General features: G+C 37.1%; 1 protein-coding gene across 1 annotated transcript in view; it reads right to left on the bottom strand.

Moving 5' to 3' along the window:
- Positions 1 to 24,825, bottom strand: part of Kdm4c (lysine demethylase 4C) — a 184,658-nt gene that overhangs the window by 134,638 nt on the left and 25,195 nt on the right. Inside the window, exons 4-5 of the mRNA XM_051163382.1 lie at positions 22,078 to 22,192; positions 11,819 to 12,012 (exon numbers count right to left, since the gene is read on the bottom strand). Of these exons, the coding sequence (XP_051019339.1) occupies positions 11,819 to 12,012; positions 22,078 to 22,192 (309 nt within the window). The remainder of the gene's footprint in view (positions 1 to 11,818; positions 12,013 to 22,077; positions 22,193 to 24,825) is intronic.

The raw sequence follows: 24,825 nt of genomic DNA, 5'->3' as shown, positions 1-24,825 counted from the left end.
AGCCCAAGGGGCATGTCCCACGAAAGCCTTCACTTACCAGGAAACTGGGACAGAGGAGAGGACATCCTATTGGGACTCTAAATGAGAGAAGCATGGGAGAATAGCAAAGTAGAAGGATCCAGAGGGTCCTAGAAACCTACAAGTAGAACATTATGATAGGCAGATTTGGGCCCAGTGGTCCCGCTCAAACTAAGGCACCAGACAAGGACAATACAGGCGGTAAACTTTAAACCCCTACCCAGATCTAGCCAACGGTCAGAACATTCTCCACAGTTGAGTGGAGAGTGGAATATGACTTTCTCACGTACTCTGGTGCCTCACATTTGACCATGTCCCCTGGAGGGGGAGACCTGGTGGCACTCAGAGGAAGGACAGCAGGTTACCAAGAAGAGACTTGATACCCTATGAGCATATACAGGGGGAGGTAACCCCCCTCAGGAACAGTCATAGGGGAGGGGAATAATGGGAAAATGGGGGGAAGGGGCAGGAAGAATGGGAAGATACAAGGGATGGGATAAACATTGAGACGCAACAAGAATAAATTAATAAAAAAAAGAAAAGAAAAAAAGAAAAGAAAAGAAAATCAGAAAAGTCAACCAATAAATATGACTATCCACAACACCTAACATTTATTCAGCATTTACAACAGAGCAGCTTGTGCTGACACAGTAATATGTTTTTAATTTTGCCTACATGTTATTAATGAAAAAGTCAGCCTGATCTACAAAAGTCAGTCCAGGATAGCCAGAACTGTTACACAGAAAAACCCTGTCTCGAAAAACCTTAAAAAGTTGAGGCATTGGATCATCACTTCAAGATGAAACACAAAGGATGAAATAGCTGTTCCCTAATTCAAACCTGTTTGATTGCCATTCCCAGCTTCATATTCCATTATTCCATATTCCCCAGGGGTCACTATGAAAGACACAATAGGAAAGAGGTAGCCAGGTTAAGGAACCTGTATCTCCTCCAAGGACACACCCATCTTTAAAATGACTATCAAAAAATTGGTGGCATTTAAAATAAATGGCAAATTGTAGACACATAGAGCAAAGCCATCCAACTACTTCCTAAAGGTAGCTATAAGTTGAGAGAGTTGGAGTCTTTTGTTTTTCGTTATAAAAACATGAAGCAAAAAGTAAAATTATTTTATAACTCAAATTTTCAAATATATTTCATTTATAATATAATGATTAATTTTGGCATATCCCTAATAATTACATCAAAAAGAAAACTGAACAACTGTGGATTCTATAAATGTCATTGCTACAGTTACACATTACTTCCTTTAACATGTTTCAATGTTGTACTCTTACAAGCTTCTCACTCCACATCATAGTCATGCCAAGCTCACGTTTTCTCTAAGAGAATATACTCCCTAAGAGGGATGAGCCCCATATGCCATGTATGGATAGGACAACTTGAACATAAAGGCCAGAGCCCCTTGTCTCAACCCGGGTCATTCTAAAGGGTCTTAGCAGCTCCACTCTGTACACTGAATCTTCCCAGGACTCCAACACTGTTCAACTTTTCTTTCTGTCCAGTACATCCTTCCTTTCTTCTCACAGGTATCACTCTTAGGAGACTACCCTCAAACTATCTGGCATACAAAACTCAAAACAACCTTTCCACACCATCTGAGCTGCAGTAACAATGAACATAGCATCCTTTCAAGAAGATATTAATTAAATAGGAGACCTGGTAATACAAAGGCTTGGACATCTATAATAAGCTGGTGGCTTGGAAGTATAGTGCATCAGAAGCCCTGGGAAAAGAAACCCAGTATAGGCTGAGGCTCTCATCCCTATGCAACCTATGAGATTCAAGAAGACATTCCAACACTAAGATGTATAGACAGGCACAGTGAAGAAAAACTAGCTTTCAGAAAGAGAGACATTCTTTTCAATCTGGGATTCCAAATAAGCTTCAGCCACCATTTAATGCAAGCTAATATCCTGGGTGCAGCACGCACACACATGTACATACACACACCCAAGCACATTTTTGTCTAAGAGACCTGGTGGCACTCAGAGGAAGGACAGCAGGTTGCCAAGAAGAGACTAGATACCCTATGAGCATATACAGGGGGAGGAAATCCCCCTCAGGAACAGTCATAGGGGAGGGGAATAATGGGAAAATGGGAGGGAGGGAAGAATGGGAGGATACAAGGGATGGGATAAACATTGAGATGTAACAAGAATAAATTAATAAAAAAATAAAAATAAAAATAAATTAAAAATGCAAAAAAAAAATCATTAGTATAAAAAAGCTACTGAAATACCGGGCGTGGTGGCTCATGCCTTTAATCCCAGCACTTGGGAGGCAGAGGCAGGTGGATTGCTGTGAGTTTGAGGCTAGCCTGGTCTACAAAAAAAGTCCAGGACAGCCAAGATAATACAAAGAAACTCTGTCTTTAAAAACTAAAATAAAATTTTAAAAAGCTATTGAAACAATAAATACACAAAACTTACCTTCAAGAAATTAGACTTCAGCTGGGTGTGGTGGTGTACACCTTTAATCCCAGCATTCAAGGAGGCAGAGGCAGGTAGATTGCTGTGAGTTCAAGGTCAGTCTGGACTATAAAGTGAGTCCAGGATAGCCAAGGCTACACAGAGAAATCCTAATAGAGTATACCTAGATAATATTTCCTGTGTATCTACACTTTTTTCATAAAAGGGTCATTATTAATATTAGTTGACAAATTACTAAAATTTTAATGAAAACATTTCCTTTCTGATATATCAACTTCTCTAAAATACTTAACAGATAAACTACTCAATAATAAAGTTTTTTTTCAAGTATTAGATGATCCAGATAACCTTCCCACTCCCTACCACAGGTCCACTGTCAGCAACAGTGTTCATGTAAAATCAGCAGCAGTCACTGCCACATATGATCAAATTTTCATATGCGATCATGAATAAATAGCTATTCCAAAAACTGCAATTGCATTAAATGGAGTCAATGATACACATAACCCTACCCAAGCCCTATGTCTTTAATGATAAGTTGATAAAAATGAACATACTTGGGATCATAGGGGTAATGCCTACAAAACTACATAATGAAAGCCATTCTCTCAAACTTTTATAAAATGAGATTAAGTTTCATGCACCTTTTATAAATTGCCACTGAACCAGCAAGATTAACAGTCTGAAAAGAATGTAACAAGAGACAGAAATTAGGCCAGTTTGTGGTTTACTGTATCTTCCTTGCTGATTTTCAAGGGTAATTCTTGCTTTCTATAAAATACATGTAAATTTAATTAATTTTATCATTTTCTCTACAAATTTAGATTTGAGATTTAACATTTTACTTTTTTTTTAATATTTATTATGTATACAGTATTCTCCCTGCATGTATGCCTGCACTCAAGAAAAGGGCACCAGATATCATTATGGATGGTTGTGAGTCACCACATGGGTGCCTGGAATTGAACTCAGAACCTTTGGGAGAACAGGTAGTGCTCTTAACCTCTGAGCTATCTCTCCAGCCCCAGCACCCCCTTCTTATGCCAGCACTTAGAAAGTGAGCACTAAAGGGCTGGGAGTGCAAGGCTAAACTCAGTTAATTTGTGTCATACTACTTTGGTGTTTTGTTTTGTTTTGTAAGAATGCTTAATATAAGCCAGGCTCAGTGGTGCACATCTATAATCCCAGCACTCAGGGACAACCAAGGCTACACAGAGAAAACCTGTCTGGTGGGAAGGGGGGTGCTTAATATTTAATTTTAGAGTTTCTGGATGAAAATTTTGTTACTGACCAACTATTAAAAGTGTTGTAGATGCCACATCATTTTAGAGAGAAAGAGTGAGACTTTCTAACTTAATTTTTTGAGACTGAGTCAGTCTCACTATGTAGCCATGACTAGTCTTGAACTCCCCGTATAGACCAGGCTGGCCCGTAACTTCAGAGATCCATCTACATCTGCTTTCTGAATCCTGAAATTAAACTGGCCACACTCTGTGAGATTTACTTTTAAAAAACAACATGTGACTGCTTCAGGAGATAAAACTGGAGCCAAATAAATATTAACTTATCCATATACAAAGAAGACATACAAATTTGTGAAAAGTTCCAAATTAATAAAGAGAGGAAGGAAGGGAAAGAAGAGAGGTAGGAGGACCAAACTAGATCTCATGGATGGATGATTTAGAGAAGAATGTGCTGTGGAGTATACAGGACACCTTTTGATATGTACATGTGATGTGAGCTCGTTTGGTTGTATCTCCCAGGTCAGGCTCTGACACTTTGTGCTTAAATCTAAAAATCTCATAATCCAAGCCCAGACCAACTGCTCAATAGCTAAGAATGCTTGTTCCACAATGATGAAAATCACAGATCAGATGCAAGCATCCATAGAAGAAACCAGGTTATTACCCTCAAAAAAACTGTAATCCATTTCTAAGGTAGAGAAAGAGACAGTAGTATCATTGGGGCTTGTGAGTTTCAAGCCTAGTCAGGATGCAAATCTGGGTTCAAGAAGAGAACTGAGGAGAAGGAAAGGGGAGAGTGATGGGAGGGAATGCCTGATGCCCTCCTCAGCCTCTGCACACACATCAATGTGTATCTGTGTGCACACACATGTGCTTAGAACACCTCACAAAGAGACACACACGAATAAACAATGTAAAATTTTTAAATGATCCACAAATATTTTTGTTATCAGTTATAACTATACTTTAGTCCTCCTGGAAGTACAGCTAAAAAATATTCTTAGGAAGTAAATTGAAACGTTTCACTTTTAGCAATTAATATTCAAATTAAATTTCAAATATTTATAGACAGCTTATACTCAATTTAATTAACAGATCAACTTAAATCATTTCTAAATGTCAATTTTTCTTATTTCGTGGGTGAATTTCTACTAACAGTGGCTAATTTCTAGAGTATTTTCTTCTCACCAAAAAGAAAAAGAATGCAGATTTTAGCGCCGGGCATGGTGGCACACACCTGTAATCCCAGCACTCAGGAGGCAGAGTCAGAGGCAGAAGCAGAGGCTGTAAGGTCACTGGGAATTTGAGGCCACCCTAGTCTACAGAGTGAGTCCAGGACAGCCAAAACAGCACAAAGAAACCTTATCTCAAAAAACTGAAAAACTAAGAAACAAACAACAAACAAAAACAGATTTTATCATTTCGAATTAGACTTAACAGTTACAACTAGAATGCATTAATAAATCTTAAGCTAACCAGAATATGACAGCTGGGGGGGGGGGCAGTGTTAAACAAGAATTAGTTATTGATTTAATGGATAGGCTGCTAATTGCATACATCATTAGTTATCAAGAAAGGACTCAATACTATGTTAAGTATTCAACTCCATAGTAGTCTAACTTTTCTACTATACCTCTTGATTTGATGGGGAGGTCGGGGGCGATTAGAGTAAACTTGCTGGAATTGGTTCTCACCTCCACCATGAATTTGCTAAGCAGAACTCAGATCATAAGCACTTTTACCTATTAAGTCATCACACAGCACTATCCTTGTCCATATTTTTTCTAAGGAAAATCTTTTATGACTCTAGGCTTCGTATGTCAAATATATTCTTGTATAGAAATAATATAGGAACAACAGGAAAGATCTTATAGATTCAATAATCTACCCTTCTTTGCTATTGTTCATATACTATTTCTATATCTCCATTTTTTTTGTCTTATTAGAAAGATATGCTTAATAAACAGAAAGGGGTAATAAAGACCCCCAGAAATAAGTTAACAGTGCTTTATGAACTTTAAATTTTTAAATGCTATTGAAAAACGAACAGCAGCAGCAGAGACACATTGGATAATAGAAAAACAATTCCTGAAATAACTCAGCCTATATATTTTAAAGATGTGTTGCTTGCCATCAAAATGGACACCAGGATATGTGTTAAATTGAGGAATAGCTTTTCACTTTTTTCCACAGGAGAAGAAAAGCTATGGATACCATGAAGATTGATAAAGATTAGAATCAAACAGGAGAGATCTCCTAAATAAATAAAGAGATGAGATAGTTCATCAAACAGCTTGGTCATTCAGTTCAAACTAACATATAAGACTAAAGTTTTTTCTTAATTAAAAAGGATATTTTTGTTGTTTGGTATTTAAAATACAGCGAAGAGATTTGAAATGGGGTCTGGAGAGATGGCTCAGAGGTTAAGAACACTGGCTATTCTTCCAAAGGTCCTAAGTTCAGTTCCCAGCAACCACATGGTGGCTCACAACCATCTCTGAGATCTGGTGCCCTCTTCTTGAGAGCTGGTGTACATCCATGCAGAACACTGTGGATTGTTTGTTTGTTTGTTTTAAGAGATTTGAAATGTTTTAAGTAACTGAAAGGGTTAGTGCAGATCAAACTTGCTTTCTACATCTCTGAGAGTTAGAGTAATTGGAGCTAAAATAAAAATGTTCAGCAAGGCAGTGGTAGCCCATGCCCTTAGTCCTAGAAGAGAGAAGCACGTCCCTATAAGACAGTTGCTTCCTACGTTCTAATGTTACAAGGAACAGGGTGATAGAGGTTCACACCTTTAATCCCAGAATTTGAGAGGCATACACCTTTAATCCCAACACTCAGAGAAGACAGAAGCATGCATATCTCCGAGTTCAAGGACAACCTCGTACCAATCAGGTTTCAAGTAGAGAAAAAATTTAGATCCAGGTGTGGTTCACCCTTTAATCCCAGCATTTGGAAGGCACATGGCTTTGATCTAAAAATAAGTGTGCTTAGAGGTATTGTTTAATTTTAATTTTTCAAAAGAACCTTTTTAAAACTTCAATTGAGAGGTAATGTCTTTTCTACTGCCGAAAAACAGTTTGCCCTAAAAAAGTTATAACCCACCAAATAAAGACATACTCCAACCCCTCCCCCAACTCCACCCTCCGAGTTAGGGTTGGGGCAGGGTTTTGTTTTTTATATTTCCAGAAGAATAAAAGCATCTGTCTAATTAAGGAATCCAGAGACCACTGGGCAAATGAAGTATTTGAAGAAAAAGCATGATTACCAACAGAAAAATGTGACAAGAAAAAGAGTAAATTGACCAAGTGGTATTGTCCACCTCCATCTTGTCTCTTCTGCCTTCTACAGACATAAGTGGCAAATGGTCTTTCTGTGGTCCCAACTCAATTATAAAATAAAGCTGGCTTTGGGGTTGGAGCATGTGTCTCTCCTTCTCTAAACCCATGTGTGCTTGTTAAAGGGAAATCCAAAACCTCTGTCTCATATTGCAAGAGCCACCTGGTGTGGGACAGAGGAAAACAAAAAATAAGGGATTATTCTATTGCCACTGATCCAATGTTTTTGTTTTCATTTTACTTTCAAATTTTAAAGGTATATTATCTCAAAATCTGTAAGATTATTATGTATATATAAACCTTCTGTTGTGATACTAGTAGTTGTACAGAGTACTAACTAATTTTAGAAAAAGCTTCATCTAGCTTCCTATGTGCGTTTCCAGCCTTGAGTCTGAAGCAAGTAACTAGAAACAGTTTGTGTGCCTTGGATGTACTTAATAGACTGTAATTATCAATCCTGTCTGAGATCTGCTGAATAGGGCATTTGAAATGTTTACATTTTCTACAACTCCTAACAGTAACCTTTTAGGTTTCACATAAGATGACAGGGCCCCCAAAGATGAATGAACCTGGGTTGTGTAACAACACCCACTGGAAAAAACTGCTCCAAGTCTCTTCTGCTGCCTGGTTCTGCACAAACAGTGGACACCCTTGAACTGACTGTTACCTTCTGTGCAGTCAGGATTGCCACTAGGCTGACAAACATCATCCATAGATCAGCTTCCAACTACAGACTGCTTATGACATTCAAATTGCTGAGTTCATATGATGAACATTTTTCAGAACACTGAACTCGAAAATACTTAATCTTAAAACTGTCAAGGTGGACATTGTGGAAAGCTTAACAAAAAAACTACTTCATTTTTGTAAATAGTTTGACTGTGTTAGAGTTAAAATCTTTCCTTTTTATTAAGACAAAAAGGGGCAAAACAGAAATAATGTAGGAACAACAAAAAAGGGTAGGTTACTGAATGTATGCTACAAATCTTTGTATATTGACACAAAATTAAGGTTATATTTTCGTTACAGCATACTATGTATCAACTCTTTTTAAGGTATTACAGCTCTGTAATTCTTAAAAATGCAATGTGAAGCCGTGGCAGGCACATGCCTACAGTCCCAGCCCTCAGGAAGGCAGAGGCGTGTGGATCTCTGTGAGTTCGAGGCCAGCATGGTCTACAAAGCAAGTCCAGGACAGCCAAGGCTACACAGAGAAACCCTGTCTTGGGAGAATAAATAAATATGAAGTTCTAGTCCTTTTCAAAGCTATTATTCACAATCCATTCAGGATAATTAGGAAATGCAAACTAAAAGTTAATCAAACTTGTGGTCTTGTTTTGTACTAGTTTTCAAAGTTAATTAGTCAGTATATAGCTAGAAATTAGTAATTCAAATATACTAGAGATAGATAGATAGTCTTCAAAAAAACTCAGATCTGTAGACTATGGCATTAAAGATGATTTATTAATTTGGGAATTTTATGACGAGACATGTCAGCTCCTAGAACCACTTCCTTTTAACTTCAAAGATGATGATGAGCATCAAAAAATTCTCCTTTAGGAGATGGCCTTGTATGTGGCAAACTAGCCACCAGACAAGAATTGTTCTTGCTTCTACTGCAGACAGAATACTAGACAAACTGGATGTTGAAAATTCAACTCCCAAGGTTTGCAGGGACAAGGTAAGCAAGTCTTTCATAGTGCCTTTTCTGCTTTACAGAAAAGTCTGTGAGATATTTTGCACCAGAAGGCTGAAGATGATGCTCCAATGTTATAAAGCTACCTTGGGTCACTGTCCAGGCAGCCAGCAGTATCTGTTATTTCTGTATTTTTGGAAGCTGCTTGCTCTGCATTTTCTGTTTCTTCAGCTAATATTTATCCTTCTCAAGACTCTGATGGGGTTGAAGACTAAAAAATTATAGTCTTACAATTGATGTCTTTTATTTAGACAAAAGGGGGAAAATGTTGCAGGATATTTGATTGCATTGTGATCCCTGAGATTGTGAACTGTAAAAACTTATCTTTTGTTTGGTGTGGTTGAACACACATCTTTAATAGAAGAGCTTTCTGTACACAGGATTTAATAAAGTTAACCCTAGGTCAAGAGGCGGAGCCAAAAACCAGCTGACAGAGATTAAAAGTGTATGAGGGATTTTGAGTTAAGGGTATTTAAAACAGCCAGTAGAAGAGAATGGAGCTTTAGCTCTTTAGCTCTTCAGATCCTTGGCCTTAGGTTTTTGGCCTTTTCCTCCTGGGCTGTCCAGCTGAGCTAGTGAGACTTTGGGGCAGCTGATTAGGAACGTCAGCTGGGTGCCCCTCTGAGCTAGCAGGTTTTCACCCCAGCATCCTGAGTCTTTACTGGTAGAACAGAACGATTGAGATTATCTTTTAAAACGGCATTCTTGTTTTCTACAAACCAAGTCTCAAAGCCTCTTACTAATTGTTTTTTAACCCAGTCTAGAAAAAAAAAAAGCTTCACATTACCACCTAAATTATGTCATCTCCAGCAATTAATACTCTTCTTACACATAATGTGAGGAAGGGAAAAACATATTTTCTTTACCCTGAAACCTCTACTCTGCTGGATACAAAAATACTGTGTCTCAGAATGGCTGTTCTCTATATAGAAGTTCATTGAGATGTATAGACTTTGACTTCAGCTAATCTCACTGTGTGATAATTTTATATTTTAAGTTCTTTGTAATAAAAAGTTTTAATAAGTAAAAAAGATAATATTATGACCAATAAAATGTTTATTTTTTTAAGATTTATTTATTTATTATTTATACAATATTCTCCCTGTATGTGAGCCAGCAGGCAGAAGAGGGCAACAGATCTCATTACAGATGGTTATGAGCCACCATATAGTGGCTAGGAAATGAACTAAGGACCTTTGGAAGACCAGCCAGTGCTCTTAACCTCTGAGCCATCTCTCCAGCCCCTAAAATGTTTATTTTTGTTATTTGTAAAATAACAGAAATTAAAAAAGGGGAAGGACTGTCAAGACAGGGATGTGTATTATACAAAATGCTCCAAAAGGCTCTATCAAAGTGGAAACTGGAGGAGGCTATTCTCTTCTTAAGTGAGATAAGAGTGTTCCATGCTAAAAATGCCCCTGAAGAACATCAAAACCATGGTATCACCTATAGTATCAAAAAGATGATCAGCCAGCATAGACATAAATTATAGAAAACCAAATATATGCCAGGTGCCGTGGTGCATGACCTTAATCTCAGCATTCAGGGAGGCAAAAGCCAGCCTGGTCTACAAAACGAGTCCTGGACAGCCAAGGCTACACAGATAAACTCTGTCTCAAAAAAATCAAAAAAAGGAAAAAAAAAAAAACAAAACAAAACAAATATATGTTTGAAATTGAAATTCACTACAGCTAAAAACAAACCAAAAGGAACTAATAACTACAAACAGATAATGAATGTGGCATAAAAGTCACTTTATACTAGTACATTTTATTTATTCATTTCGGGTGTTTTGGTTTGGTTTGGTTTGGTTGGTTGGTTTGGGTTTCAAGACAGGGTTTCACTGTGTAGCTTTGGCTGTCCTGGACTCACTTTGTAGACCAGGCTGGCCTCGAACTCACAGTAATCCACCTGCCTCTGCCTCCCAAGTGCTGGGATTAAAGACATGCGCCACCACACCCAGCTCATTTTGATTTTTTGAGACAGGGTTGCTTTATGTAGCCCTGGCTTTCCTACACTGGCTTTGTAGATCAGGCTGACCTCAAACTCACAGGAATCTGCCTGCCTCTGTCTCCCAAGTGCTCGGATTAAAGGTATTCACCACCATTTTACAGTAATTACTCAGAAAAAGAGAAAAGGAAGAAAAAGAAAAGAAAAAGAAAAAATAGTGCATGCCTATAACCCCAACCTATGGAAGGCAGAGATGGAAAGGATCACTATAAATCTATGTATGGCCTTTGGAATTTATACACTGGAGGCCAGCCAGAGCTATATAGCAAAATCACTTATCAAACCAGTTTGGCAGCTCACATTTGTAACCCTAGCACTCACATAACTAAAACAGGAAGATTACTATGACTTCAGAGCCACCCTGGGGTGAGAAGCAAGACCCTCCCATTTTAATAAATAAATACGCCATATATCAGTTTAAGTCAACTGGCATTCTCACTAATCCCATCTCTTATAGAGTGCTGATTGGCCCGTGAGTCATTCTTCCTGTCCTTCTAGCTCCCACACACCAATTGAGGCTTATCATTAAGAGTTAGCTGAACCAATAGGTCATTAAGATTACTTAAATTATATATCCAAGAAGTCAAGTTTTTAATGTCTATCTCATACATAACCTCTAACAAATGGTCAAAGAAATAAGGTGCTTCAAAATCTATTTGAAATCAAGATTATTTATCAATTCACAGCCTATAAAATGCCCACAGGAAAAAACTGAGCTTAAGCTGCCTCAAAACCCTGAGCAGAAAAGAATATGTGATTACAACCCAAAACTTTCTTACACTCACTCTATCAAGAAATTAATTCTCGCCGGGCGTGGTGGCGCACGCCTTTAATCCCAGCACTCGGGAGGCAGAGGCAGGCGGATCGCTGTGAGTTCGAGGCCAGCCTGGTCTACAAAGTAAGTCCAGGATGGCCAAGGCTACACAGAGAAACCCTGTCTCGGAAAAAAAAAAAAAAAAAAAAAAAAAAAAAAAAAAAAGAAATTAATTCTCTTCAATAATGAACAACACTCAATGACTCACAACTCTAATGGATATGAATATTAAACATGTTACTTGCCAAGACTTGGGTTCCCCAAAGTGGAGATAATTAATACTGTAGAGATCCATGTCCTCAGTGTGCCATGCAAATGTTGTTTTCCACATTCCAAAATACAGATAAGGGGTATTTACACCCTCAATAGAAATACCGCACTCTTCTTCAACCACATCCAAGACTGTATTTAGGCGAGCTATATTCCATTCATCCACCCCCTAGAGTCAAGACAGGGAGAAAAAGAACAGAACCAAATATTAGTAAATGAAAAATAACATTTACTAATCAAATAGCTATTTGTCAAGTACTACAATGTATATTTTATTAGTTAAGTCCATCACTTATTCAAAAGTGATGGACATATGTTAACAGACAAAAATTTACATACATTCATTTTAGCTTTAAACAACTCATCTAAATTCTGGTAAAACTGTTGGAATAGTTTAGTTTTATTTAACCCCATATATATACCTGATGATACAGAAGAGAACTGGTTAGAATTACTGGTTTATTTTTGTTGTTTGTTTTTATTAAAACTGACTGGAATGGTAGTAAATGCCTATAGTTTCAGAATGTGGGGAATGAAAAGCTCACCTACACTACTAAGGAAGTTTATGTCCAGCCCAAGACCTTGTCTCAGAAAAACAAAACAACAACAAAAAACAACAATAAGAAAAACACTTAAAAATAGGAAAAGACCAGCACTTGGGAAGCAGAAGCGGGTAGATCGCTGTGAGTTCGAGGCCAACCTGGTCTACAAAGTGAGTCCAGGACAGTCAAGGCTACAGAGAGAAACCCTGTCTCAGAAAATAAAAAAAATAAATAAAAATTTAAAACAAGATTCTGATTTTAAGAGAATTTACCAATTGTTAACTAATTTATTGTAATTCACAATGTTAGAATGTTTCAGCAAACTATTTTGTCTTCTCCCCACACTGTCCTCATAGTCAAGTTCTATTATCTAAAACTGGATCCATCTGTATAGATTCACAAGGCAATTATAAAGTCCATTTCACTATCCACATAGTGCTTTAACAGAGGCGCATAAAAATCTATGTAAACTAAGACGGCTCTCCCTAATAAATATTACAATGGCGTTAAATGACCACTTTTATCATTTCCCTTTTACACTAAAAACTTTTAGGGTTATTCTTTTTATTTTAATATTTAAATAATTCTTTAATTAATAAAATAATCCCATTTCCTAATACTCTCAGGTAAGGAGAAATACTGATGAAACAATCAAAAAAAGAAATGATTTGAAGATTTAGTTCCCTAAATAACTGTTCCATCTATAACTGAAGCCCATGCTGGAAACTTTGTTGTTTGAAATCTGGTCAAATACTTCTTTAAAAAGGCAAGATATAAGATGGGCTTAATAGCGTACACCTTTAATCTCAGTACTTCAGAGGCAGAGGCAGGTAGATCTCTGAGTTCAAGGCCAACCTGGTCTCTACAAAGTGAATTCCAGGACAACAGGCCTGTTACACAGAGAAAGTTTGTCTCAAAAAAAAGAAAAAAAAAGTAAAACTTAAATTAAGAAATCTCATGAAAGTTCAATAAAATTATGTAGATTTTTTCCAACTGTATTTATAGTAATTCCATCTCTTAACTCAAGTCCAACTTCAACCCATACACTTTAATGAGTCCTATTTGAGTATCTTTACATAAGTAACTAATCTGAATTAATGAATAAGCATCATAATATAGAAACCAGTTTTAAGCTAAATGACCATTCAAATACATTAGAAAACACCTAAGGACCCTTAGTCCTACTGCAGTTTACCAAAGAAACATTACTTCCCAATCCACGTCCTCTCCTAGTGACTCAGCCTCTTGGTGCATACCAAAGATCTCCCAATTCTTCCTGAGAGCCTAGGTGCCCTGTTCATTTAGCCCATTTTCAGTTCTTTTTTATTTTGCCAACCCACTGAAACTCTCTCTATCAGGGACCCACAGTTGCCAGAATAGGCTGAAACTCATGTAGGGAAATTAAATTCTCCTTCATGTTCTCCATGCCAGTCTCCCCAAACCTATACTTAGTCCTGCTACCCTACGCCGCAACTTCCAAACCACCTACATCCCCCTGGGTCTTTGCCACAGGGTCCCCAGTTCTTCTTAGTGATACCTTTCATCCTTTCCTTCTACCTCATCGCCATTCTTTTATGACTCCTTGATGACCTGTAAAAGAGCTCTCTACCCACCCCCACCACACTTGGCTAGGTATTAGAAACATTCTCTGCCAAGGCCTCACAGCCACAACACATCAGAAAGCCAAAAGCCACACTAGGCTAGGACATAGAGTGGGCAACAGCAAGCAAAAATAGCCAAACACCCACTCAACAAAGGTGAGACCAGTTATCTGCACCATGAAACACTTGAAATAACTTCAGATGCCTGAATTCCACCCTAAAAGTACAAAACGATGACAATATGCTTCCTCCAGAGGCCAGCAACCATACATGTTAGACCCTAAGTAAAACAAGTTAGCTGAAGTACAGGACAAGGACTTCAATTAGCAATTAGGAATTATGTTCAAAGACCTTAAAGAGGATGTAAACAAATACCTTTATGAAGATACATGATACCTTGATGAAACATAAATATTTTAATAAAATAAGTCATGACAATAGAATTTAAGAAAGAAATAGAAGCTGAGTATGGTGGTACACGCCTTTAATCCCAGCACTCATGGAGGCAGAGACCAGGCCAGCCTGGTCTACAAAGTGAGTCCAAGGTCTAGGACAGCCAAAGCTAACCAGAAAAACCCTGTCTCAAGACAAATAAAAGGAAAGGAAGGAAGTCATTAATGAAAATCCAAGCTGAAATAAAACTAGAAATGAAAAACTCCGGATGTACAACAAAAACCTCAGAGGTAAGCAAATTAAAAGATATAGACAAAGGTCTTGAACACAGGAATGAAGAAGAAATGGACAGAAAAAATGTTAATTCTTTTAAAAAAATGTAGAAAATCTAGGACAATGAAAGGACCAAAGCTATAATACATATAAAAGAACAAACTTTAATATAGATGAGAAGAGCATGATGTAAAAAGAATGAAAAAAATTTTAACAGAAATATGAAAGAATTCCACTAATCTAAAGAAAGAGACGCCTACCAAGGTACAAGCAGAATAGAGAACACTAAATATACAAGACCAAAAAAGGAATTCCATACAACACATAATCATCAGAACAAACACTACTAAATGAATAATATAGAAGATATATTAAAAGGTACAAGGGAAAAAGATCAAGTCTGAAAATATTGACTCAAACATTCAGGAAGACATTTTAACTCTGCTTAATACTGTGTGTGTGTGCACGTGCATATATGTTATGTATTATGTAATATATATATATATATATATATATATATATATATATATATATACATACATACATACATACACACACACACACACACACACACACACCCCAAATATTATTTGAAACTAGATACTTGTTTACATAATATTTACATCTAATAAAAAGAATACAGAACCGGGCGTGGTGGCGAACATCTTTAATCCCAGCGTTCGGGAGGCAGAGGCGGCAGGTGGATCTCTGTGAGTTCGAGGCCAGCCTGGTCTATAAAGCAAGTCCAGGACAGCCAAGGGTACACAGAGAAACCCTGTTTCAAAAAACAAAAAAAAGAAAAAAGAAAAGAATACAGTATGGAACAACACATCAGGGAAAGTACTGTGGAAAGCAATCTCCTAAACCCAAATAGATAGAATATTCTCATATCTATTATTATAATGCACATTACTTTGATGCTACCACCTAAAAACACATGAAGATGGTATCAATTGGAACCAAATTAATTATCAAAAAGGTCCTTCTAAATGAAGACTATAGATTAAGATTACAAAGGAAAAAAAGCTTTGATCAAATTTGATAAAACTACCAAATATACTAAGAGTGGTGCTTCACTTTTGTTTTGTTTTGTTTTGTTTTGTGACAATATGATATATGTAGTCTAGGCTGGCTTTCAATCTCAGACCAGGAATTACAGGCATGTGTTGCCACACAGAGCTGATAATAGGCCATTTGTACAAAGACATCAAGATTGCACACCCATCAAAGAATAAAGCAAAACAAATCTTTTTGACTATCAGTAAACTTAAGAAAATCCTATTTAACACACATAGCCTTTCTATCATCACTAAACTATGAGTAAAAGACAAAAAAGAACTTAAATCTCAAATAACCCAACAAGAATGCTAGAGTCAAAAGTTCTCCAGTCAACCATAACACAGACACTCAGGTCAGCAATTAGTAATTGGGAACTCATGAAACTGAGATGTTTCTGCACAGAAAAGCACATTGTCATTCAAACAAAATGGCAGTCTACAGAATTGGAAAAGATTTTTACCAACTCCACATCTGACAGAAAGCTAATATAAAAAATATATAAGGAACTCAAGAAACTAAATTATCAAGAAAACAAATAACCCAATTAAAAAATGAGTACAGATCTAAACAGAGAATTCTCAAGGGGAAAACCAAATGGATGAAAAACACTTCAATGTTCAACATCCTTAGCCATCAGAGAAATACAAATCAAAACTACTTATGAGATTTCTTCTAACATCTGTGAGAATGGTAAAATCAACAAAAAGAAGTGGCAGTTCTTACTGGCAAGGATATAGAGTAAGAAGAACATCCATACATTGCTGGTGAGAATGCAAATTTGTACGACCATGGAAATCCGCATGGGGATTCAATTATCTCCAGATCCAGCTATATCATGCTTGGGCATATACACAAAGGATGCTTCAGCCTACCACGGGGGCACTTGCTCAAACATGTTCACTGCTGCTCTATTCATAATAGCCAGAAATTAGAAACAACCTAGATGTCCCTCAACAAAATAATGGATAAGGAAAATGTGACACATTTACACAGCCGTGTTTAAAAAAAAAAAAAAAATGACAACTAGAAAAATACCATACTGAGTGAGGTAACCCAGACAGAGAAAGACAAACATGATATTTACTCACTTATAACTGGATATTAGCTGTTAAGTAGATGATAATCATGCTATAATCCACCAACCCAGAAAGGCTCTGAGGGACATATGGATCTCCCTGGGAAGGGGAAATAAAGTAGATTTTACAGATGGACTGGGGGTGAATAAGGAGGAAGAGAGTGTGAGGATAAGACTGGAATTGGAGAGCATTTGGGAGGTAATATGGGAAACATAGTAGAGTCTAAACTCCCTGAAATCTATGATGGTAACCCCAGTGAGGACTCCTAGTAATGGAGGACGTAGAGCCTGAACCATGCATCTTCTGTAACCAGGCAATGAATTCCAGAGATGGGACTGGGACAACAACCCAGCCACAAAATCTTTGACCAACTATCTGTCATGACTGACTATAAGTTGTGTTGAGGCAATGGTGGCACAGAACTTGTGAGAGTGGTCAACTAATAATATGTGGTATAACGTGAGGGCCACTCCACAAGAGGGAGCCCATGCCTAACACTGCTTGAATGTTCAGAAGCCTGAGATTAGACAGCCCAGAGTCCTAGACTAGAGCCAAGCACAACTGGAAGGAACAAGTCAATGAAATGATCCCTAATTATATTCTGATGTACTCGTATATCAATGCCTTGTTCAGTCGTCATCAGAGAGGCTTCCACTGGCAAGAGAAGGAAGCGGATGCAGAGACTCATATTCAGCAGTCATCATGGACAGTCTAAACTTTAGATCTCCATGGCATCCCTCCCATTGGAGCTCAGGGGTCACTGTAGAAGACAACCCCGATTCATTTACAATGAAAACTCATAGAGGGAATAGAGGAAATAATAAATTTTAAAAGCCTACAATTTGCATGTAATAAAATTAATACACCGGGCATGGTGGTGCACGCCTTTAATCCCAGCACTCAGGAGGCGGATCACTGTGAGTTTGAGGCCAGCCTGGTCTACTAGGACAGCCAAGGCTACACAGAGAAACCATGTCTTTAAAAAAATAAATAAATAAATAAATAATACTAAGTACAAAAGAGCACATATATCCACATGAAGAAAAAGAAACTTCTGGAATGTTCTGAGAGTAAGCTGGTGATAGGTTCTGTATCATCCCAGAGTTAATCACTCATGCTACTAGTACTTTTTTTCCTTCTTTGTAATTTCTTATTTCCATTCATAGTCACAATAACTAATATATTAATAGACATAGGACTAAAAATGTCTCTTTAGTCCATGAAGTGATTAGTGCTTTTTTACTTATTTATTATTATGTATACAGTGCTCTGCCTGCATGTACGTCTGCAGGCCAGAGGAGGGCATCAGATCACATTATAGATGGTTGTGAGCCACAATGTAGTTGCGGGAAATTGAACTCATGACCTCTGAAAGAGCAGTCAGTGCTCTTAACCTCTGAGCCATCTCTCCAGCTCATGATTAGTGCTTAAGAGGTGACTTTGCATAGTTTAATATCACTCTATTTCATAGTGAATCTACCCATGGACAATGACTTCTTGTTGCAGAAAAGGACTGGGAATAGATCATTATGGCCTGGTTTTAAGTCTAACAGAAGAAAACAATACAAAAGAGCTACTATAGACTAATACCTATGTAGCATTGCAATAACTGCAAACTGGGGGTGAGGGGGAGGGAGATCAATCAACTAACTCCTAATATGCAAGTCCCAAAACAAAACATTTGCAATACAAAAAGCAAGTATGCTGTGATTCCTCTAAACTTCACTAATTTCAGAACAATGACCCCAGATAAGAGGAAACCAGACAGACAAAACTCTAGAAAAATAAGACAAAAGAATGAGAAGAATGTTTAAAGAAATTAAGCATAATATTAATAAATTTTTTATTAAATTACAAGGGAACAAAGACAACTGGACAAAATAAGAAAGTCAATATAGGACATGAAAATGTGATTTTAAAAAGACAAATACTAAAGAAAAACCAAATGCAAGGATGGTGGAAATGAAAACTTCAACAAAGTCAAGTGAAAACTTTTAAAGACAAGGCAAAGTAACTGGTTCACTCAAAGAAAATAATAATTTGGGGGGAAGGCGGAGGGGGTTTTAAGCAGTCTTGGCTGTCCTAGACTCACTTTGTAGACCAGGCTGGCCTCAAACTCACAGAGATCCGCCTGCCTCTACCTCCCAAGTGCTGGGATTAAAGGCGTGCACCACAATGCCCAGCAAAAATAATAAATTTTAAAAGCATCAACAGGCAAACTCTTTCAGACACACTAGACTTCATAGTGACTCTGGCCTGCCTCAGCTACAGTGATCCTGTCTTAAGGAAAAAAAAAAAAAAAAAAAAACAATGAACAAAACAAAACGTTAGCATGGTGACACATTCCTATAACTCCATCCTTGGGAAAGCAGATGCAGAGGATCACCACAACTTTGAGGCCAGGCTGAAACACATGCCAAGCCCTAGGTCATCTAGGGCTTCAAAGTGAAATCCTGGCTTTAAAAGACGTGTTGGGGAGGACTGGGAGGCACAAAAGAACAAGGAAGGGAGAGAAGGACTGGGGAGGGAAGAAAAGACAAACAGAAGGGAAGAGAAAAAAGGAGAAAGAAAAAAAGTAAGAGAAAAGGGAGGAGTAGTAGAAGGGAAATGGTGAAAAAAAAAAAATTATGCCACAAAGATCCAATGGACCTGAGGGGGCAGGGATCATAATACAAATTTAAAACACCATGCCAAGCATAGTGGTACACACTTTTAATCCCAGCACTTGGGAGACAGAGGCAAGCAGCTCTCTGAGTTCAAGCCAGCCTTGGTCTACAGAGTTCTAGGACAGCCATGGCTATTTGCCCCGGGGGCGGGGGAGGGAATAGTAAACAAAAAACCCACACATGGACCTAACAAACTAGCTAAAATCTCCAAGAAGGGTAACTATAAACTGCAAAGTTTTCTTCTAAAGCCTGTTATGTCTTTATTTACAACCATACTTATCTGTAGACCCTCAAAAAGACATGCTTCTATAGCTTAGGAAACATTTGTAGAACATACATAGAAGCCATGCTCATAAAAAAAAAAAAATCAAAAATTAAAGCAACCCAAATGACTACTAACCAAAAGACAAATTATAGCTCATTCACGAAGCCAAATCACATACAGCCATTAAATGAATGAACTACAGCTATGTGCAATCCAGAAAAACTTGGAAATGAAATAATGAAGGTTGGCTGGTACAATACAGTTATAATCTCAGAACCCAGGTTGACGGGATGAAAGGGCAGTGGGAGAAGCATTATGATTTCAAGACCAACCTGGCTACATAGCAAGAAACTGTCACAAGGGAGAAATAAAGAGAAAGAGGGAAAGAAAGAATTTACACTAAATGATCCTACCTATATAAAGTTCAGAAGCGGGTCACAATGTTGTTATAAGAAAAGAAAGAGTTACTATGATGCCAGAATAAGTTACCACTGGAGGAAGCTGAAGCAAGTAACAGGTAATGCATGCATACACAGGGAAGAGGGTGCTGATAAAATTCTTCCCTGAGGTCAGAAATGACACAAATATTCACATATAAGAAATTATGGTATTCTGAATTTGTTTTGTTTACTATGTTGGCTAGTCTTATATCAACTTGACACAAGCCAGAATTATCTAAAAGGAGGATCCTCAACTGAGAAAAATGTTCCAGTAAGAAGAGCTGGAAGACATTTATTTAGTGACTGAGGGGGAGGGCCCAGCCCATTTTTAGTGGTGCCATCCCTGGGTTAGTCGTCGTGGGTTCTATAAGAAAGCATATAAGCCATGGGGAGCAGCACCTCCTTCATTGTCTCTACATCAGCTCCTGCCTCCAAGTTCCTACCTTGTCTTGAGTTCCTGTCCTGACTTCCCTCAGTAATGAACAGCAATATGAAAGTATAAGCTAAATAAACCCTTTCCTCCCCAATTTGCTTTTTGGTCATTGTTGTTTCATCAAAGCTGTAGAAACCTTAATTAAGACATGTACTTTTTAACTTGATTTACTTTTCAAAAGACAATAATATAATATAATATAATATAATATAATATAATATAATATAATATAATATAACAACAATACTAAAGCAAGGGTTAGCAATGGACGTCTATCCACAGAGAACAAGGAAGATTGTTGAGGAACAAAAATTTGCCGAAAGAGTATCCTATAGCTCACTCATTTATTACCTACACAGTAAAATTTATTCTCCCTCCATTTGTTTGTTTGTCTATTTTTGCAGTCCAAGGAATTGAACCCAGGATGGCAAAGTGTTATGTAACATAAGACAAACAAGTGCTTATCACTGAGCTATATCTCTAGCCCTAAAAGAAGAGTTTATCACTACATCCAATATATATATAGAAGGAGAGTAATTACTATAAATAACATCAGAAAAATTTTAACAGCCTCATTATAACTTATAAATCAGTTGATATGAATTTTTCTAATGTAAATTAAAGGTACATGCTATATACTAAAGATGAATTGTCATGATAAATATAATATTTATAGCTTTAAAAAGATTATCAGATATATTTTTTAAAGGAAAAGAAACCATATAATTTGTCTATGAAAGGAAAAAATATAAAAAGTGTAGGAATGGAGGAGAGCTCACCAAGGCAGTGGATCCGAATTTGATCCCCAAAACCAAAATGACAGAAGAACCTATTCCTGATAGTTATCCTCTGACTACTCACAGATGTAGCACGGCAAATAGCAGTAGAGGCAAAAGGATCAGAAGTTCAACGTCATCCTCAGCTAAACACTGAGTTTTAAACTAGCCTGAACTATTTAAGACCCTAGCTCAAAAGACAGAAGGGTGCAAGTAGAGGGGAGATGAAAAAAAAAAGGCTCAGTGGTTACTAATGAATGCTGATCTTGCAGAGGACCTGAATTTGCTTGCTAGTACTCATATCAGTGAGCTCACAACCAATTTTATCTTCAATTCCAAGGGATCCAATGCGCCTAATTTCCACAAGCATCTGCACAAAAATGCATACCCTCAACCACAGATATATACACACACATACACACACACACACACACACACACACACACACACACATATTAAAGTAAAAATATGAATTTTAAAAAATCAGAAAAAGTGAACAGCAGGAAGGAAAAGGAGGAAGGGAGAAAAGGAAAGAATCCTACTGGGTTTTTTTTAACCTCTCATACGTAAAAAGTACAGATACCCAAAAGCAAACAAATAAAATAAAAGTAATGAAATAGATACAATTGAGTACTTTCCAGCTATCTAAAAATAGTAAACAAAAGCAGTATCACCAGGCAATCTTTTAAAAAACATAAGTATAAATATACCTCATCATATATGCTCCCATTAATATCTGCTCCATAAATAGGTGCCACAAAAGTTAAGTTTTTCCAGTATTTGCGTTCCAAATCTTCATAATCCAAGTATCTTGGAGTACAGTATCTATAAAAAGTTAAAAAGTAAAAACCAGACTAGTGAGGCAATTTTAATGTTTCCACCCATCTAATATAATTTACTTTCTAAATAAAAATATTATACACTCCTTTGGTTTCAAAATTAATAAGTAATATAAAAATACATTTATACTTAAAACTAGATTTTTTTTAATTTTTATCTTCATCAGTAAGGCAAGCACATTCATAAAAATAAAATCAGTAAGTGTCATTATTTTAGTTTTCAAAGTATTTCTAAAATATTTAATTAATTATATAAGAACATTATATTAATTTCTATATATATAAAAAAAAACAGAACATCTATGGAAAAACTGGGAGGAAAACACCTTTATAAATCTCCAAGACAGCAAAAATAAAATATTCTGCAATTATTGGATTGGTACTACCTAGTATATTAATAACAGAAAAAAACGAAACCACTTATGTAGTTAGAATGGAAGAATAAACTAGCACAATCTTTTCATAACATAATTTCTCAACACATATCAAGTCAAAAGTATATATGCCCTTGATCTGAAATTTAGGAATCCATCTTACCAGCACATAAATGCAGACAATGATGAATGAGGAGGTATACCGTAGCATAACTAGAAACACAATAGGTATGAGTTACTTTCCTATAGCTGTGATACAGTACTGTGACAAAAGCAACTTAGGGAAGAAAAGGTTCACTTTAGCAATGCAGCTTCAGATGGCTGATTCATGAGCATTTACATTCAGGAAATAAGGACTAATCAATGCTCACTCTCAGCTCAGCACTCCTTTTCTTCCAATCTAGGCTCACAGCCCATGCAACGGCACTATCCAGTTAAAGTAGGTCTTCCTATTTCAAATAATCTAATGCACACCCTCACCGGCATGCCCAGAGTCCTGTCTTAGCTGATCCTCGATCCTGTCAATTTGACAATGAATATTAACTATCAGATTGAATAGTCAGCAATTAATGATTAAAATAAAACAAGGCAGATCTTCTATGTAATGACATTAAAATATTTCCACACTGAATATACCAGTTTAGAAATTATTGTGTATACTGTAACCCCACTGATGCATTTTTAAGTTAAATTTTTAAAAAATTGAAAACAAAACTCTGGAGCTAGGTACATAGCTCAGTTGGTAAACTGCTTATCTATGGGACAGGCTGCCAGAGTTAACACAATCCCCAGAAGTACATAAGCATGGCGTGGTAGTACATGCCTATAACTCCAGCACTTGGAAAATGGAAAGAAAGTCATAAATTTAAATAAAAAGCTGTACCTCAGCTACATAAAGAATTCAAGACCAACCTAGTCCAGATAGCAATCCTGTCCCCCCAAAAAAGGGACAAGGGAATATATATGAAATTATTAATATTAACAATTATCTTCTTGAATATGATGGTGCACACTTAAAATTTCAACATTCAAGAGGAAGAAGCATTAGGATCAAGAGTTCAAGACCAATTTTGTCTGCATAGCAAACTCAAGGCCTGCCTGAACTATATAAAATTCTATTTCTAGGGAGTAAAATGTGTAAAGAAAGAGCTCAGTGGGTAAGAGTACTCTTGAAGAGGCCCCAAGTTTGACTCCTAGTACCCAAAATGGGCAAATTACAATTGCCTAGAACTCTAGCTCTAGGGAATCGAACAACTCTGGCTTCCTTGGGTATTGGCACTAATGTGCACAAAGCCACATAGGAACACTCACATAATTAAAATTAAAACAGTAACTCTTGATGGTAGACAGATGGCTTAGCCATTAAAGGCACTAGCTGTTTTTGCAAAGGACTGGGGTCTAATTCCCACTACCCATATGGTAGCTGACAACAGACTGTAAATCCAGTTCCAGAGGATCCAATACCCTCTTCTGGCCTCCGAAGCCATATACATACATGCATGCAAGTAAAACATTCATACACATAAAAGAATAAAAGTAAAAATTAAAGAAATAAATAAAATATATCTTTTTTAAAAGTCCTCAATAGTTCCTGCCTCACAGATATCTGTAAGATATATTGGGCCAGCAGGCTGAAAAAGATGCTCCAATATTATAGAGCTTTGTTCAGGCAGCAAACTGTCTCTGTCATTTTTTTCATTTTGGAAGCTGCTAACCTAAGTTTTATTGTGTCTCAAGCCTCTCATGGAATTGAAAACCAGATAGTTTAGTCTTACAATTAAGCTTAGTGTTTAGGGGTTAAGATGGTTTGGGGTGGAGATAGATGTTTTAAGTTGATAATGATGAGATGTGATAGAGAGTGATTTACATTTAGACTCACCAAGATAGGAAAGCTGTTTACTTCAAGGTTGCCAAATACAAATAGACAAAACACTACTGTTAGCATTCTGATTCAGTCCGCCTACCTGTGATGTCACTGCCTACCTGCCACAGGGTGTGGCCCTGCCAAGGGCCATATAAAAGGAAAAACCTGGATGTGGCTCTCTCTCTCCACTCTACCTGCTCTTTCCCTCTTTCTCTCTCTCTCTGGGGTACCCTTTCCCCCTTTCTTTCTTCCCCCATGCTCACTTAATAAACCTCATATAACACAATATCTGCTGCCTGGTACCTTGTATCTACCTCACTGCCTTAATTACTAAATATAACAACTATGAATGTAACATTTATATAATCCCTGATTGTTTTG

The sequence above is a fragment of the Acomys russatus genome, chromosome 2 (genome assembly GCF_903995435.1).
Source record: "Acomys russatus chromosome 2, mAcoRus1.1, whole genome shotgun sequence".
NCBI lineage: Eukaryota > Metazoa > Chordata > Mammalia > Rodentia > Muridae > Acomys > Acomys russatus.
Note: the sequence above shows the minus strand (reverse complement) of the source record. Positions and strands in the feature narration are given on the sequence as shown.